This window comes from Penicillium lagena (genome assembly GCF_028827675.1).
Source record: "Penicillium lagena strain IBT 129212 chromosome Unknown utg000008l_segment0_segment0, whole genome shotgun sequence".
NCBI classification, from domain to species: domain Eukaryota; kingdom Fungi; phylum Ascomycota; class Eurotiomycetes; order Eurotiales; family Aspergillaceae; genus Penicillium; species Penicillium lagena.
In genome coordinates, this window is record NW_026623229.1 from 116395 (window position 1) to 133215 (window position 16821).

Here is a 16821-nt window from a genome sequence, read left to right on the forward strand (position 1 = left end):
TATCGGTCTACTCTCGTCTTTACTGGCTGGAAGGTCTTTTCACTAAACATGCTGTCAGTGTGGGCAGGTGTCTTTCTCTTCGTGTTCTATATCTTGACCCGAGGGTTCTCTCCATTATCCAAACTACCCGGACCATGGTATACCCGATTCACCAGTCTATGGATCAAGTATCAAGAGTTCACAGCGAATCGTCGCCAATCCATCCATCGGCTACATCAAGTCTACGGACCTGTCGTCCGACTGGCTCCAAACGAAGTATCCTTCACTAGTCTCAAGGCTATAAAGGAAATCTATTCCTCCGGAGGAAGCGGGTATGACAAGACCGAGTTCTATGATCTCTTTAGGCAATTCAGAACCAAGTAAGTTTTCTGCTAGTAATTTTATGGCAGCTACTTAGGGACCCGGGCAGGACGATGTTCTCTACACTATTCAAAGATGAGGTTAGCTAATGACTGTCGAGATGGCAATGCATTCACTGACGCAATCTGCAGCATAGCAAGAGAAAACGGGTCTTTGCGGAGCGATATGCTATGACCAATGTCATGAAGGAGAAGCCCCTCGCGGAAATCAGCGAGTGCGCCACATCTTTTGTGTCTAGATGCGCTGAGGCTGGTCAGAAGGGTGTTGATGTCTACGTATGTCTGGGACACGCATGAACATAGGAACCTGGTATACTAAATGCATTCAGGCTCTCCTCCACTGCTATGCCCTCGACTGCGTCACACATTTTATGTTCAGTCCCAGAGGGCTTAAATCTCTCGATATCCACAAGGACTTCGAAGTGATGCAAGAGATGACATATCATCAAAGCCTGCAGCGTAAGTTCCGCTTACCTGGAACCAGTCAACATCTCTAAAACCCAAAATCAGAAAACCTACTGGCGTACTACCTCCCACAGCTAGCGCCATATTTCCCAAAAGCAATCCGGCCAGGCGCCTCGCCCATAGCAGACAAATACGTAATAGAGATGGCCTCCCAACCAAACCTGGAATCATACACACTCATGGAGAAACTAACCCGCAAAGAATCCGGTCTCGAGCCCATGCAAGCCGCCGCAGAATGCAAGGACCACATGGCAGCCGGCATTGACACGACCGGCGACGGGCTATGCTTCCTCATGTGGGAACTATCGCAGCCACATAACCTCGAGTTCCAGCGCCGGCTGCATGATGAAATTGTTTCTGCTCGAGCGGATGCAACACTTGACAGCCTTGTCTATCTCGATGCTGTTATCAAGGAAGCGCTCCGCTGCTCTCCGCCTATCCCCATGTCGCTGCCTCGCTATGTGCCTGATGGCGGCCGGGTGATTGATGGGTACTTCATGCCAGCTCATACAATTGTCAGTTGCCAGCCCTATACCGTGCACCGTTTGAATGAGGAGGTGTTTCCGGATCCGGATCGTTTCTACCCGGATCGATGGCTTGAGGCGGAGGGTGCGGCGGATCGGAATAGGCTCTTTTTTGCGTTTGCCGTTGGGGGGCGCGGGTGCACAGGGAAGAAGTGAGTTTATTTTCCTTTATGGACGAATAATTCCACGCTAACAGCTCCTTGGTTTGTTAGTCTCGCGCTGGTGGAAATGAAAATACTTCTTCGTGAAGTGTATTCGCGTTTCCAGACCACGGTGGCTCCGGATATGACGGCGTCGATGGAAATCCACGAGCAGATTATCTCTGCGAGACCCAAGGGGCAGAAGTGCGAGCTGATTTTCAGTCCGATCTAGATGAATTTTAGTAAATAGAAGAATAATGAGTGGTTGAACAGACCAAGTTGCTCCCATGAGGGGAAATGGCCAGCCGAGCGGGGAACCACTGATAAGAGTTTCTCCTCGACATTCCAGATCTGTCTTGATTGCAACCACTAGAACTAACTCTCGAATTGACAACTCTACCCGGTACCTCATCACCCCCCGATATCATAAGGGGTGCCATCTCTCTGCTCTTACGATTGGAAAAATAACAGAACAACCCAAGAGAACCCCTACTTCACCACCATGGCCAACGAAGTATCCACCAAGACAGAATGCCGCTTTTCGACCCGCATCTCCATCCGCTGGCTCCCTGAGCCAGCCCGCGAGACAACAGACACAATCGTCATGTCTGTGAAGGATTGGTATCTTGATTTGCGCATAGATAAGCAAACAGGCGGCATCGACTGGGCCATTGCCGGCCAACGAATCATCGAGAGTCAGGAGCCAAGTCAGTCATTCATCATATAATCAGAAAAACCCCCCAGCAGAATTGACCAATTCCAGTGCGAGTCGCATTTACACATGAGCTAGATTCTCATGGCGAGTTTAGCAGCGCCGACTGCGGGACATTTGTCTCATTGCCGAACGGCGATGACCTCGAAACAGGCGTTATGCCTCGTCCTGATGTCCCCGGTGCACCACCAACAGAATACGAGGAGGTATGGCGGGAGCTGCCATTTAGGGATGGTCCTGAGGGTGCGCACGGGGGCATTTCCTGGGTATTGGAGTCGGACGACGACGATCTAATTGGGAAGGAGGGAGAGTTTACGGTAACGAAGACATTCCTGGGTAGGATCTGGGGCGTGTATCTGGCGCTGCAGCAGATACAGATTCATACCCGGCGGAAAACCCCTTCTGGTGAATGGGATGTCAAGAAGACCGGGGCTGATGTTTGTGTGCGAAGGGAAGAGTGGAGTGCTGCTGGATGGAATGCGAAGTATGTGGTTGGGGGTGCTGCGGGTACCTTGCCTTCAATGGTGGCTGGATTTGAGGGTGAAGGTGAGGGGGCATGGCGTGTGCCGGGGGGTAAGGTTGTGGTCAATGGGAGACAGTACGTTGTTCGGGCATTTGAGATCGGTCGACTGCCGAAGGGAAAGGTCCCCCATTGATCCTGAAAATACGTAAAGCTGGACCACTTTTTTTACAGGCCATATAGAAGATGCCAGTTGTGTTTCCAATATGTCCCCGTGATATAATGTGGTAATCACAGGCGCCGAAGAACAGTTCCGAGTTGAATCAACCATCCGCTATGGATGGCTCTGACCGCAATCTTGCTTGCTGTGTCCGATGAAGTAGGCCAGTGATTGTTCACAGCTATCTTTGATATTCTCAATAAGTCCCGTAATAGCCTCCAGCACAATGCTCTTCGACTGGTGAGGAACAAGCAGCTAGTTAACTTATATACATAAAATGACTAATCCATGGCACGTGATCCAACGACCCACCGTGGTGATTTTCCCACTGTTCGACTCACTTTCTTTTTCTTCTTTTCTCAAGCGCCATCCCCACCAATGCTGCGTTTCTTTGCTACACACGACAGCCGGACAAATTGTCCACTGTCCTCGGGGCCTGAGTCCTGGCACTCAGGCTCCGAGAACCCCTGCAAATGAGAAATTCGGAGGAATCTTCATCCACCCAACCCGCTCCTGGTTCTGAACCAGGGGCCGGTACTGCCCGTGAGGGCCTGGTGTGAGACACAAACCACGGCTTTAACCGGCCGTGGCACACCTGCACTCGGCATCAGAAACATCGGGGGATTTCAAACCCCATGGGAGAGTCGATGCGAAGATTGTGTGTGATGCCACTTTAGTGCAATACGCAGCATACCTCTTGTTCCTCCGTCTTGATTTTCGGGATGGGGGAACTGGTATCATTCGATTCCGATCATTCGGGTGGGGATGGCGCTTCACCTTTTTTTCCCTTCAGGTCAGTGTGTTCTCTCTTCTTTTCCGTCCCCGGGTACGTGACTGGGGCGGTTCTGGAAAGATCTGCCTTTTCTGGTAACTCTGCTAATTGGCAGGGTTGCCGGCCATATTCCCTCAGGTCCTTCTAGGTCGTCCTTTGAGGAATTGGCGTTGGGTGGACAGCGATAGATGGGTAGGGATGGAGAAAATACCTTACTATCCAAGACTTGATGGACTAGATATTCCAGGTTTTATGAAGAACAATTCTAGTGTCCATGTCGAAGAAGATCTACTACTACTGTATGCTACGCACAATGGCACGGAATAGCGAGAAGTAAACACGCGACGTGAAGGGTCCAGAATCCGACCGCTGGAATCTAACGGAAAGAAATCATCGTAGTACACCCCCCTGTGTTCTCGAAGCAGACTGGGACAAAAAATTCGTTGCTTCCATCACATTCTCTCCGTGGTAATCAGGGTAGTTTTCTCGTTTTGCATAATGGGTTTGACGTGAGCAAGGCAGCTTCTTACTCCTCGTCTCCGATCTGTGGGGAACAAATATGTTAGGACAGGACAAATCTCAGAAGAAAGGAACAAAACAAACCTTCGGAGCCAGGTAGAACCGCAGGTGGCCGCTGCCCAGACTATACTCGACGAGCAGTGGCACCTCCTGGGATAGGTGCAGCTTTACCGAGTTGGACAGGTTGGAAGCCTTGCAGAAGTTGACAAGGTACTTGAGGGAGAAAGTCAGGGCGACAGGTTCGGAGAGGGAGATGGTGACGTTCTGGTCGGGCTTGTCGACGTTGGTGTGCTGGCGGATGGTGACAGAGCCGTTACCAATATCACCTGTGCACGAGAACTTGACACCTTCCTTGCTGGCCTCGATGACGACTGCAATCCGCCGATTAGCCTTGCACTTCATGGTCCCCGATCTGAGAGATGTGCCCTACCTGACTCCGACAGCGCGTTCAGATCTCTGCAAATGCGCTGAAACTCCATCGCGGGCATCTCCACGGTAGCCGCATATTCGGTCTCGGGGATGGCCAGGTGCTCCTGGTCGATATCCATGAGCTTAATATCATATTCGCTTAGCCGGTCGGTCTCGGCGCTCTCGAACATCAGGTTGACCGCGTCGGGCGAGTCCTCAGCCTTGAGGGTCAGAATGTCTTCATTCTGGGCCGCCCGCAGGACCTTCGTCAGCGAGGTCAGGTTGATACCCAACGCGATGTTGCGGTCGCAGCGATAAGGGGAGAATCCCTCAGCGCGCAGCAGCATCGACACCAGCGCCACGTGAGAGTTATCCATCGCCTGGAGGGCAATGCCCGAGTCATTGCAGTCGAAGTTGCAGTCCTGCACAAGATCCTTGACCGCGTCGACGACCTGGGGGGAAAAATACAATCAGTCGCCTGTGCAACGGATGTGGGATTGGGAGCGTCCTGGTATACATACACGCTTCAGAAGGCTTGCCTGCTCTAGCCGTGCTTCCAACACTAGAGCGGTTGTTCGTTAGCTAGCTCAAGCGAGAGGGCGAACGAGATGATGTCACAACATACTGTTGACAGGTTTGTGAGAGAGAACTAAGGTTGTGTGTGGGAGAGTAGCAAAATGATGACGAGGAGGGAGGGAGGGATTGAATGAGATGTGGGAGGCAGAAGAATCGCGTGTGGAAGTTAGTTTGGTGGGCGACTGAACGCGCGCGAGTCACGCGTCTTCATTATGCCCCTTGGGGCTAGAGTGGTGCCTGAGGCATCAAATAGGAGGTATACGACAACACATTATTTAAAGTTCATTATCTCATGAAGACGAATATATACACTGCTTCCTTCTGTACATGGGGTATCAAGTCGAGTTCCAACGGTAGCAGTTTGAACGATGCACATCAAATGCTCGTCACTCTTTTCGAGAGGTCATTCCGCGGTCGTTGCTGAATGACCATCTCCAGTTCTTTGAGCATGTTCGTGTTCGCATCCACCTTCTCACGAGCAGCGGCCTGCCTCGCCCGATCTTCGCGAACACGCGCCAGCCGCTCGTCTCGCGTCAAAGAGGCCCTCTTGTTGCGAGACGATGGTAGCACAACAGCTTCAAAGATCTCCTCATCGTCGAAAGCATGTGTCAAGTCGGGTCGGCCCTCCCCGTTCAGTGCTTTGAGCGCGTCAGTCGGGCTGCCTTCGACGGCCGTAGTGCCTCCAAGGCTCGAAGTGGGGGACAAGGGCGAAACCATCGCACTCGATGGTCGCGATCGATCTCCGGCGCTCTGCCGCTCGGCGCTGTGCAACATAGCAACTTTGCCTGCTTCCCATTCCTGGAGCAGGGCCCGAATGTCACTGCCGATCGACTCGTACTGTGCAAGGAGAGTTGCCTCGAAATCGGTAGAAGAGTCGGTCCGTTCGATATTGGCATTGGACTCCTCGCTGATAATGTGCATCTTGGCATGTAGGGCTCGTACTCCCTGTGACAAGGAGTTGAGCCTTCGGAACTGCGCCCGAAGATTGTCCTTGCTTGGAGAGGCCATGGGCAAGGGAGATGGAGGAATGGTATCCCCTGTTTGGAAATTAGCCTCTGCTCATCCAACCAATTCAAAAGTACTCACGGTCCTCTTCGTTCAAAATGCTTGTCATTTTAAGCATGCTCGCTCCGGTCACCGTGGCAAGATCTCGCATTTCCTCCACGGCGGTGCTCCATCTGGCAATATCGGAACCTCCTCCATCAGCGCTCAGCGCCAACAGACAACACAAAACGCTCTTTCTCACGCTGTATAGTTTCCCAAAGAGATCTCGCAAGGAACGCAATGAGTACTGGTCGTCTGATGTGCGGTGCGATACTGTCGCTTCGATTGCTTCGAGCTCCTCTAACCCAATGTCATAAATATCGTAATACTTCGCGAGATTGCCTTCATCGGTGAGGGGCCGCAGGATGTTCTGTGACCGAATGTATCGCTCCAACATCGAAAAGAAACACTCCGAGACCACTCGGCGTAGTCTCAGGCACCTCCGTGTCTGTGTCTGGTCTTCGAGTCGGCTAATAGGCGGTAAGGGAGTACTGATCCGATAGCCACGCGAGACCAGCTCGACTTCCTGTATAAATACCACCGAGGCAGATGAAGCAGAGTCAAATCCCTGGGCGTTGCCAACGAAAGCCCCAGCAGCCTGAACAGCCTGGTGTCGTAGATACTTCAGCCACTGACGTTTGGCAAAGGCATAGAACAAGGCCCCCACAATGGGGACGAGGATGAGAAGCACTATCACTCGCTTCGGGCTAAAGCCAGCTCCAGACCGTGAGCGACTCCAGTGTAATAACCATGCGATTGAGAAAGACGCCGCCGCCGTAACGACTGCGCCTTGGATTCCGAACGTCGTGGAGAGGGATGGGAGGTCTGCGGATGGTGAAGTCGACACCACGTCTGTGGTAGATGTGTAAGAGGGTGCGCTGTGCTCATTCAGCAATTGCGACGCGACGATCACGTAGCCGAACTGTTCGAGGAATCGCTCGTTGTCGCTTCGCCCGATCTGTGCATTTAAAGCAGACTGAAATGATGAGTCCATCAGTCAAATTGTCTAGGGGAATTGCAACCAAAAACCATACCGAGCACGCATCGTACATCCTACCAAGAACGACCCCCTCCCGTGATCTGTTGAGGTCTAGAGGTTTGGGCAGCTTGTTCCGGACGCGCTCCTGGAACTTCGAAACGCCTCGAGGGGCGAAATTGGATGCCGTGTCATTTGGGTCATGTTCGCTGCGTGTTTCCTCCACGAGCCAGCTTTCGTTGCTCTCGCCTTCCCCTGGAATAGGCACCGGTGAGGGGGTTGCATGCGACACTTGTGTGCTGGGTGACATACCTTCGAGGTAATCGGCCAACGGTGAATTCTCATACACAAGGGATTCCATGACCCGGTATCATTCCGCGCGGAGTAGGTCGAGGACAGAGGAATTGTCAACGGGTCTTAGTCGAAAGGGCGATAACTGACTAGCGGAAGGGAGGAGACAGGGGGAAGGAGGGGGCAGGCCACGATATGGCGATCATGCGCCCATGTCGCACAGGGTCGAAGAGCGTCGGGCGAACAAAGATGGGAGATGGCAAGCCACGCAGGTGTCAGTGGTCGGAATGAGAAGCAAGAGCCACGTTGAGGCATTCATCCGGGGACAGGAGTAATGATCTCGTGACTTGCTCCACAGTAGCCCTACAACACTGTCCAAGTATGATTCGGGGTTCATTCAGCATTAACGATGTCGGTTATATCTATTTTACCCTGAACATCTCTTTTTCCGGCTGCGCACTATATTTTTGACTTTGGTTACACAGTATATTAATGATAGACCAAGCATGGAAATATATATATCTTCGCGTCGAGTCAGGGTGAGACACCACCCATGTTGACTGTTCAATATACAGGAGCCGACCCCCGAACAAGAGACAAGGGAGCCCAGGAAGCCTGATTATTGACTCAAGCATCAGCAGTATTCATTATTATCATTGAGCAGATCATCTCCATTCGGACAGAGTCACGTGTACTATCTCGATTACATCAGCATCGTTGCCTGGGACAACCAGGATCGTGTCAACAATCTGGATCGCGCCTTCCCCGGTCGACGACACGCTCGCGCCGATAACGAAGGAAGCTGCGGATGTGTCATTGTCATTCACGTGGCAGCCGACTTGCTCTCCGTGTTTGGATCGCCCCATCTTGCTACCCAAACATCCCTCAACTTCACCGCTCTTCTTGATCCACCTACTACTTCTGTACCACACCACGAACTACATTCCATACTCCTCAACATATATGCGCCACTAGCTCGCAACACCCAGACTTGATGTTCCCGCACCATGTCAGGCATTCTCAACGAAGCCGCCACCCCGTGCCCCTCGAGGGCGAGGTCCTCAAGATTCGGTGAACGCAACAGTAGAAGCGACACTTTCGACAGCCTGTTGGGCGATGACTCGGCATTTGAACAGACAGGAGAGATCGAGTTCACCACCGAAGTACGCGCGCCCATTTTGACGGGTACCCGTCCCCGACGAGCCCATCAAGCCGGATCGGCTTTCCAAATTCACGAAGAAACTGAGAAGCCAGCGGGCCCTGCGGAGAAGCGCCGACGACCGAATGGATTGACGCAACAACTCCCAAATCGCAAATCGTCTCTGCTGGCTCAACCGGCCCAGAGATTTCGGCCAAAAGTCAACTTTGATCCCAGCCCGCCATCTCGAATCGCAAGACAAGAACCAGAAACGCAGCCCAAGACGAAGCGAGTGGGATCAAAGACTAACCTGGAAAACCTGTCCCCGGTGCGGATTAACAACCAAGGATCCGAGAAGAAGGGTCGCGTCAATGACCTCAAAAGGGGTGTGCGTCGCGATACTGTGTATATCCCGCCGGACGACACGACCGTCGCCAGTGTTTTCATGGGCCTGTTCAGCCCGATGAAAAAGCAGCAGCAGTCCGCAGCGTCACAAATTCCGGAAGAAACCACCCAGATCAACACACTGGAGGCACAGATTGCAAAACGGCACGCTAGAAAATCACTGGCAGTGTCTGCACGCAGAGCTCCACTCCAGCCAAGCCAGAAGAATGCCCAAGAGACTGCACTTCGAGTCGACATTGCCGGCAAGAATGGCGGCAAGGAAAACATCCCCCCGGGAACACTTGTCGGTGCAAAAGATAAAACCTCCGTTGATTATGCCCGGCCGCTGAAGCCCGGCCGAACTAGCATTGCACCAGAACGGAAATCGGCTCGCCGAGATACCCCACGGCCGCCTGCAAGCCCCAAGTTAGAGCAACCTTCTGCCAGAAAGACGAACCCACCGCAGAAAAAGCGATCGGTGCTGGCTGAACGACAGAACGAGGTGAAAATCCAGACATATTCCGTCAGTCAAGAGAAGGATGCTGCCGCGGTGCCCAAAAGGCCAACGGAAAAGGCTTCTTCTGTCAATGGGCGAACCACTGTCCGGCCTGGTCTCTCCACGAGCCGATCTTCTTCTAGCATGAGGAGTGTACCCTCCAACCCCAAGCTGAAGAAGTTGAACCTGGAATACCCATTGCTTGTCGAGAATATCTCCAAACCATCTCTTTATGATGACGACTGGCTCTCGCACCAGGAGATTGTGATAACCCAGCTGGTCAACGCGTTATTTGAGTGCACGGCCACCAACATAAATGCCTTGGACGCAGATGGCCTTCGCCTAGAATTGCTCGAACTTTACCACACAGATCACTTCACTCGTCTCTACAAGCGGATCCAAGCATCTCTTTCGTGTGGGGCGCTGAGTATCCCACGAGATATTCTTATCCAATACCCCCGGGTCAAGAAAGATGTTGGAATCCAGCGAAAGTTCTTGGACCTTTGGACCCAGACGTATGACATTCATACATTGGTGGCTGCAGCAGAGACCGTCGTTGGACGGAGAGTTTCGAATGAACGGATCTCTTTTGGGTCTGTCACCGAGAACGCCCAAGAGAGCACAACTGGTCACAAGAAAGCCATGGTCAGGAAGGCGGAGGGCTTTCTGGACACGTTTTTGTTGCGAAATGATGACATGGTCCAGTCTGCAGAGAAGAGAGACACTCCTGCAGAAGAATCGGCCAAGGCGTATCGCCGCACTATGCTTCGGTGCATCATGCTTGTTGCTCTTTTGGACAAGACTAGACAATCGCTCGCAAGTGCTGTGCCTCGCCAGCTTTTTGTCGCCTCATCTCCGTTCAAATCTTCTGCCGACCTACTCCAAGCTTTGGCTCGTCTGCTCCTCCCATCTTGTGGGGACATCATCAAACCCTTAGGGCACCTGGACTGCCATTTGACGTACAAGCAGCACAAGCTACAAGAGTACAGCTACCAAATCGACAACATCGCGGTCGATTTCAGAGACGGTGTGCGCCTGACGAGAATTGTCGAGGTCCTATTTTTCTTGCCCAATTCTGGAGATCAAACCGAGATCTCTTTATGCACCGGAGATGTTCTTCCACTCTTTGGCGAAGACGCAGACCTTCCGCTATCCAAGCATTTAAAGGTGTCATGTGCCAGTCGTGCAGCCAAGATTTTCAATGTGCAAATTGCTTTGGGAGCCTTGAGCTCCCTGGAGGGCTCCAACGCAATTATTGGCGATATCCGTGCGGAGGACATCGTGGACGGCTACCGTGAGAGGACCATTGCACTCCTCTGGGCGCTTGTTAGCAGATGGGGCCTTGCAGGACTGGTGAAGTTGGACGATGTGAGCAAGGAGATTAAGCGACTGAAGCGCAAGGCCATCTCCGAACTTGGGTACGCACAGATCAAAGATGAGCACTGGTTTAAGGGTGACGGTATGGATGGCGGTGAGCATGCGCAACTCCAGCAATGGGCATCCATCTTGGCGGCACTAAAGGGTCTTCGTATCGACAATATGACAACCAGCTTCGCCGATGGACGGGTCTATGCGAGCATTGTGGATGAATACGAGCCGTTCATCGCAGGCAAAAAATCATCTGGCGTTTCGCTGGAGGCACGTCTTGAACATCTGGGATGCAGCTCACAGTTTGGTAAGTTCTCAACTCCTGAGCAATTGACAAATAGCCACTAACAATGAAATAGCATTCCTTGTCTCCCCGACTTTGGCATCCTCACGTATTCTGGACGCTGACTCCACTCTGGCCGCTCTTGCATTCCTCTGCTCGCGACTGCTTGCCGCCTCGAGACGCTCACGAGCAGCCACTACGCTGCAGCGCGCCTGGCGGACAGTTTCAGAGGAGCGAGACGCCAATCGGCGTGCTGTTGCGAAAAGTCTCGCTACGCAGTGCGCCGCCGTGGTTCAGACACGAGACCAGATCTTGTGGGCTAAGAGAGTGATTGTCGAGTGGTGGAGGACGACCGAAGCTCGGAAACAGCAGCAGCGCGCAAGATATGTCCAGCCTGCGCGAAGGTTCAATCGCTAAGTATACCTTGGCCATCGGTCTTAAGAGGTGCATATTGCGCAGGATTGACGACGAGAAGAATGGGATAAGCTCGAAGGTTACGACATTCATTCATAAACTCATTTCTTTCTTTTTTTTTCCCTACTGAAGTTTGGCGCTATCCAGCATCTGACAGCGTGGCATATGGTGTATGGTTCATTATCCTGTTGATTCTACGTTCGTTGTGTGTACAGATTACCTTCATTTGACATAGAACATGATAACCCTTAGGTATCACATACTTCGCTTCATACTCCGCTGTGGAGCTAGTGAGTAGATAGAACTGAACGCGCGTACCTGTAAGCAGGCATGATACCAGTTCCCAAGAGCATCATCAACCTATGAGCCCGATACCCAACGACTCACTAAGCACATTCATGATCATGCGAATGTCATCATCTCTCCAACACACGAGGCCGAAAATACCTCAACCACCTACCTCATCGAGTCGCCATCCATTCGGTGTGTAATGTATACCCACGAACTCAATCCCCCACGCGAGAAACGCGTCATGGAATCCCTGCCCTTTCACCGCATTTGAGGCGCCGTTAGGAAACAACCCCACAGCCAGCCAACCACATAGGAAAAGGAATCCCTGTAACCCGGGACTACCGTACTGCGGGCTCTATGCAAGATCTGACGTATGCCCCAGTTTCGGAGAGCGCCGGTAGCGTAAGCACGATCCCGATGAACACCAGTAAGAAATGCTGCCGGGCAGTTAGGCTAATAGCGAGAAATCGGGGTCATTCACTTGTTGCTGTCTGTGCTTTTTGTTGTTCGTACCGTACCTAACAAACACAGGTCATCCATCCCTGCAACATAGGGGCTGTAGGTTCGAGCGCAGACGCTCGGGGGTCGGCTCTCGGGTGGTGCGCTGACATCACTTGTCTTATGCTGGGATGTATCCGGGAGATCCCTGGATATTATCCTACATAGCAGTTTATGTTGGAGAGATGTACGTATTCTCAGACCACTGGTCAGCATTCTGTGTCGACGTTGGCACCGTGGGTAGATATGGATGGAGCCCAGTGGATTGGCTGCGTGTGCTCGTCATCTCACATAGAACGAGGAAGCAAATAGTTATAAGTGGCCGTAAATAACAATGAATTTGCATCCACGAAGTAAGCTCGGGGATTTTGCCTCCTGGCTATGTATCGGCCATTCAGTCCTGAACGATCATGGAGCGCCTCCAGAAGGCAGAAGAATAGAGGTTGCAAGTTTCAGCCCCATCTTCATTAGCTTGACATCATCTCGATAATACCAGCCCCCATTCTGTTTCATGGGCTGTGGTGACATAGTCTGCGTGGGGCCAGCTTCCGTCATATATCCGCAAATAGAATTGTTTGAGGCGAATGTACTGCGCTGGATGCTGTCGCAGATGTGGGATGTTTGAATACGGCCCCATCCGGCGGCGCTCGCCCCATACCTACTGCACTGCCTACGGACAGGAGGAGTAATAATAGTCAGGCTGCATGCATGGAAGATCTGATTCGGTGTGGGCCGAAGGGTATCTCAGCTGAATTATGTTATTGGGGCTGATGTGATCTCCGGTCATTACCGAATCTCTGGACAGTTGGGTATGAGAGATTGTTCTCTACTGACCATAGCAGTGCGCAGCAAGTACCGCTAGTTCAAGTATGTCCCGAGTCGCGTAAACACACTCCCTCATTGGACGGGAGTGACTAATGTGCACGCTGCACATCCGATGACCCCGATCATTCACCAACCAGAGTCCCTGCCTGGCACACCCTATCGGCGGGGACGAAAGAGCGCTCGGGCGATCGTGTCGATCGGTGCTCATCACGTTGCCGATGATCGGGGGTGAATTTGCTATTTGTTATTTCCATTTACGCTAAATAACCGTATACACAGTATAAAACGTAGTTGAGAACTGGTTATGACATCCAGTGTGGTACCGTAGTTTAGGCCTGTAGAACCTTATACAGGAAAGAGACAGACCCTAGTGAGATGCCGTATGGCAAGACATGCTGTCTCGCGGTTTGTTTACGCGTTTGCTTCTCCGTACAAAGAATTATGTCTGGCTTCCCCTGGACATTGTCTTGTAGTACTCGGATCCTCGATCGGACTGGACGGAGAGGAACATACGGTATGTCTTGGCCGGATTGCCGATTCTAGACATTCCAGTATGGTACAAACTGAGGGCATTGCCTGAGAGTACAGTCCTATCACTCAGTGCAACAACGACTTGGGGCCAACGATCAACAATCAACACCAATAGACCGAAATAGCCACCAATAACAGAGAGGGTCTCCTAAGTCTGGGCGAACCCGATCGCCCTTGGCAACGCTGTTTCGATATCCCTTCTGCACTGCCTCATCGATAGTGCAAGATGTATGGACGTTTTGCCTTTAACTTGCGGCAATGTACATACATAGGGCCCTCTTGGCGCCGGGAACAGCCTCACCCCCTTTCCTCCTGCTCTGGCGTTGGGCACTGGCCCATTGTTGATGGCTGAAGCCAAGAAGTATCCATAAAACAAGGGGTGGAATCACTGCTGCCTCCCTGATATGAATGTATGCCCCCCGGATCTTCCTGCCGCGCTTGGCAGTGCTGTTGCCAGTCAGTCCGCTGCCCAAGGTCGCACGGGGCGCATTCTGAAAGTCGGGCAATGCCCAGCCTGCTTGGCGGTTGGAACTATTAGACGCTGGTTGCCAAGCACGGTGGAAAGGGGTGGATTTGTCTGCGCTGCGCTGCCGGGTAGATCATGATCTGCTCTGCCCAGACTGGAGGAGAGGAGGTGATTCGATTCGGCCACTGGAGTCTTGGACTGTACGCCGTTCGAGCTGCGTAGGGGGCGTGACCGAGGCTGGCCATTGTAATAGTTGTACTGATGATGGATTCAATCATTTGGTCTTGAATGTTTCAATGCCTTGGCCATTGTGTTTGTTTCTTGGGATGTGTTTTTGAAATCATTACTGCCAGGTAGAGTCAGTCCGTCAGTTAGGGCAAGATGAGAGCAATTGAGTGGAAGTACAGACCAAGTACAGCACCCCTATCAGATGAATCTTCCATGCTGGGCAGTCGTAGCTCCTATGTAACTAGCAGTCCACTACGAATTATTGTCTAAGCGCACGAACCGCAACCTTCAACAACCCTAAATGGTTGACATCCCGGTTAAACTCCATCTGGCGACAGTTGCATTGCTCCGGGACGGGACCAAAAATGCCTCATACATACACAGCTCTGCCCCTAACTAGTTAACTAATGCACGTCCATCCGGTTGTGAATAATAATCGAAGCTAATTGCTCCCCAAATCGTCCGCTTATCGGGCGCTGTTAGCTCTCACTGGTGCGCCCGGTCTCTGCTCGTGCCATCCTTTGGTGCGTGACCCTCCCACCAGCACAGTTCACACTTTATTCGAGTAGTGGATGGAGATCTTCTCCGGTCGGATCAATTAGGAACGCTTCCACAATCCCAACCATTTCGAGCCACTGCCATTGGTTGCAGCCTCGAGCCGACAACGGTCAGTCCCGTTGGCAACTAGCTCCCCCTGTCTTTGAACGCTGACCCGGTTCGTGAGAGCCAACAGGGGGTATGCCTGCTCCGGACATCTGTACATACATTCACTCCTGTGGGGGATCTTCTCGGACTCGCAGAAGCTTAGTGTATTATTCATTATTAACGCTGGGTGTGTTTTGCCAGGTTTCATGTCTGCCCTCGACCCAGTAAATCTGAAAAGAAGTGCTGAATCTGTAACACACGCGACACGGGATCGCGCTGACTGACCGCTCGTCGCTCACCAACGTGGCCGCTGTGCTCCATCCCGTTGCACGACTTGTCCTGCCGATCGGAGCGGACTTGCCATGTCTACGCGATGGTGGGCATGACAACGATCGACCGGGAGGTGGCAGGGCCAAGAACCGGTCAAGAGGGTTTGATACTACTGTACTACGGTACTGTGAGTGTGACGGGAGCCGATCGCAATGGGCAACACCGAGTGGTAAAGTTACGTCACAGGGGAGCAAGGGAAGGGGACCAAGCAGCCCAATTATTGATTTCAGCGCCAAGACGAAGCGCGCAGAGCGCGGCGGTTATACATAGACACGATGGCTTCATCGGGAATTTGTAATTTTGGGACGGGCTTGATCAAGGCTGACTGGACCAGGCACAAAACAGGCACTGTCCCGACGCTGACGCTGCCATCCATATGACCGTGTTGTGGCGGCGGCTTAGGGTTCGCCCCCGACAGGGACTCTGGAGGGCAAGAGAACGGAAATGCCCAAACAGAATAGACAAGCGAGAACCCACAGTCCATCGTCCGTCAGTTAGTTCGGAGTGGACCACAATGATTATTGCGCTGGCACCGTCTGTGGAAGTGATGGTCTCTCGAGAAAAGAGCCTGATCCGGATTAGTCGGCGACAAAATGCCTCATACTGCTGGGGGTTTCATGAGTATTTTTCAGGACTCCAACCTAAACCACCCGGTCCACTTGATGAAACAGTAATACCTGGATCCATATTATTGTATTATTGTCACTATTCTGATGAGGATGAGAATGGTGATTATTCACTCATCCACGGTCGGAATCCAAAGATAAAACACTAGCATCAGGAAGTAGGAAGAAATCCCCGTCGCCGCATGCATCGGAGATGCTGATTAAGGCTGTGTGGCAAAATGGAACAACAGAAGGAAAAAAAAAAAATTCATTACGGCGCTAGGCCCAAAACGACCTGCCGCTTTCCCGTCACAGCGCCGTAAGTATCATCACTCGCATCCCACTTACACTAACGACTTCCTTCCTTTCCTGCTTCCCCCTCCCCACCCCAAACTGTGCCTGAATTCTTCCTCTTCTTCTTCTTATTTTCGACTTCTTCCCTCCTCTATTACTCTCACACACTCTCCACTCTCCACTCCTCCCCTCTCCCCATACTTCGAGTCTTCGCATTCTTGCGGGCTCTTATCGATCACTGCGCCTCCCCAGCACAGACCATATCAAAAGTCTTGGGGGGCATCCGACATTTCCTCGGCGCTCGATCACCCCAGAGCTGCCATTCTTGCACAACCTGATTGTTCTTGGCGACTCTCCTGTCCAATCGTCCCTCGATTCCACATCCCAGTCAATCATGCGTTTTATATCATGACGGCAGTCCTCTCCGGGACACCATCTGTTCCACCCTCCGGGTTGTGATCGGTCTCCGTGATCGATATTGAGAAAGCGTTCGCCCATTCAAGAACTACAACCGTCACCGATTGAAAACATTGCTTCACACCCTTTGGATCTTCTTGGA

General features: G+C 52.1%; 6 protein-coding genes across 6 annotated transcripts; 3 read left to right on the plus strand and 3 right to left on the minus strand.

Moving 5' to 3' along the window:
• Nucleotides 1-48: 48 nt before the first annotated feature.
• N7510_010582 (uncharacterized protein) lies at nucleotides 49-2856 on the plus strand (the record flags this gene model as incomplete). Its single annotated transcript, XM_056982507.1, has 8 exons — nucleotides 49-359; nucleotides 410-440; nucleotides 492-635; nucleotides 689-818; nucleotides 870-1500; nucleotides 1561-1692; nucleotides 1960-2195; nucleotides 2252-2856. The coding sequence occupies 8 exons, from the start codon at nucleotides 49-51 to the stop codon at nucleotides 2854-2856; spliced, it is 2220 nt and encodes a 739-aa protein (XP_056828001.1).
• Nucleotides 2857-3353: 497 nt separating this feature from the next.
• Nucleotides 3354-3751, plus strand: N7510_010583 (uncharacterized protein; the record flags this gene model as incomplete). The annotated part of the gene is made up of 2 exons (XM_056982508.1): nucleotides 3354-3423; nucleotides 3492-3751. 2 exons carry the CDS (start codon nucleotides 3354-3356, stop codon nucleotides 3749-3751), a joined length of 330 nt encoding a protein of 109 aa, XP_056828002.1.
• A 427-nt stretch (nucleotides 3752-4178) lies between these two features.
• N7510_010584 (uncharacterized protein) lies at nucleotides 4179-7536 on the minus strand (the record flags this gene model as incomplete). The annotated part of the gene is made up of 8 exons (XM_056982509.1): nucleotides 4179-4196; nucleotides 4256-4542; nucleotides 4602-5031; nucleotides 5101-5141; nucleotides 5205-5337; nucleotides 5546-6192; nucleotides 6242-7175; nucleotides 7234-7536. 8 exons carry the CDS (start codon nucleotides 7534-7536, stop codon nucleotides 4179-4181), a joined length of 2793 nt encoding a protein of 930 aa, XP_056828003.1.
• A 595-nt stretch (nucleotides 7537-8131) lies between these two features.
• On the minus strand, nucleotides 8132-8332 carry N7510_010585 (uncharacterized protein; the record flags this gene model as incomplete). Its single annotated transcript, XM_056982510.1, has 1 exon — nucleotides 8132-8332. The coding sequence occupies one exon, from the start codon at nucleotides 8330-8332 to the stop codon at nucleotides 8132-8134; it is 201 nt and encodes a 66-aa protein (XP_056828004.1).
• Nucleotides 8333-8473: 141 nt separating this feature from the next.
• On the plus strand, nucleotides 8474-11552 carry sha1 (putative calmodulin-binding protein Sha1; the record flags this gene model as incomplete). Its single annotated transcript, XM_056982511.1, has 2 exons — nucleotides 8474-11159; nucleotides 11212-11552. 2 exons carry the CDS (start codon nucleotides 8474-8476, stop codon nucleotides 11550-11552), a joined length of 3027 nt encoding a protein of 1008 aa, XP_056828005.1.
• A 2599-nt stretch (nucleotides 11553-14151) lies between these two features.
• N7510_010587 (uncharacterized protein) lies at nucleotides 14152-15847 on the minus strand (the record flags this gene model as incomplete). Its single annotated transcript, XM_056982512.1, has 3 exons — nucleotides 14152-14358; nucleotides 15315-15480; nucleotides 15603-15847. 3 exons carry the CDS (start codon nucleotides 15845-15847, stop codon nucleotides 14152-14154), a joined length of 618 nt encoding a protein of 205 aa, XP_056828006.1.
• Between the last annotated feature and the right edge of the window lie 974 nt (nucleotides 15848-16821).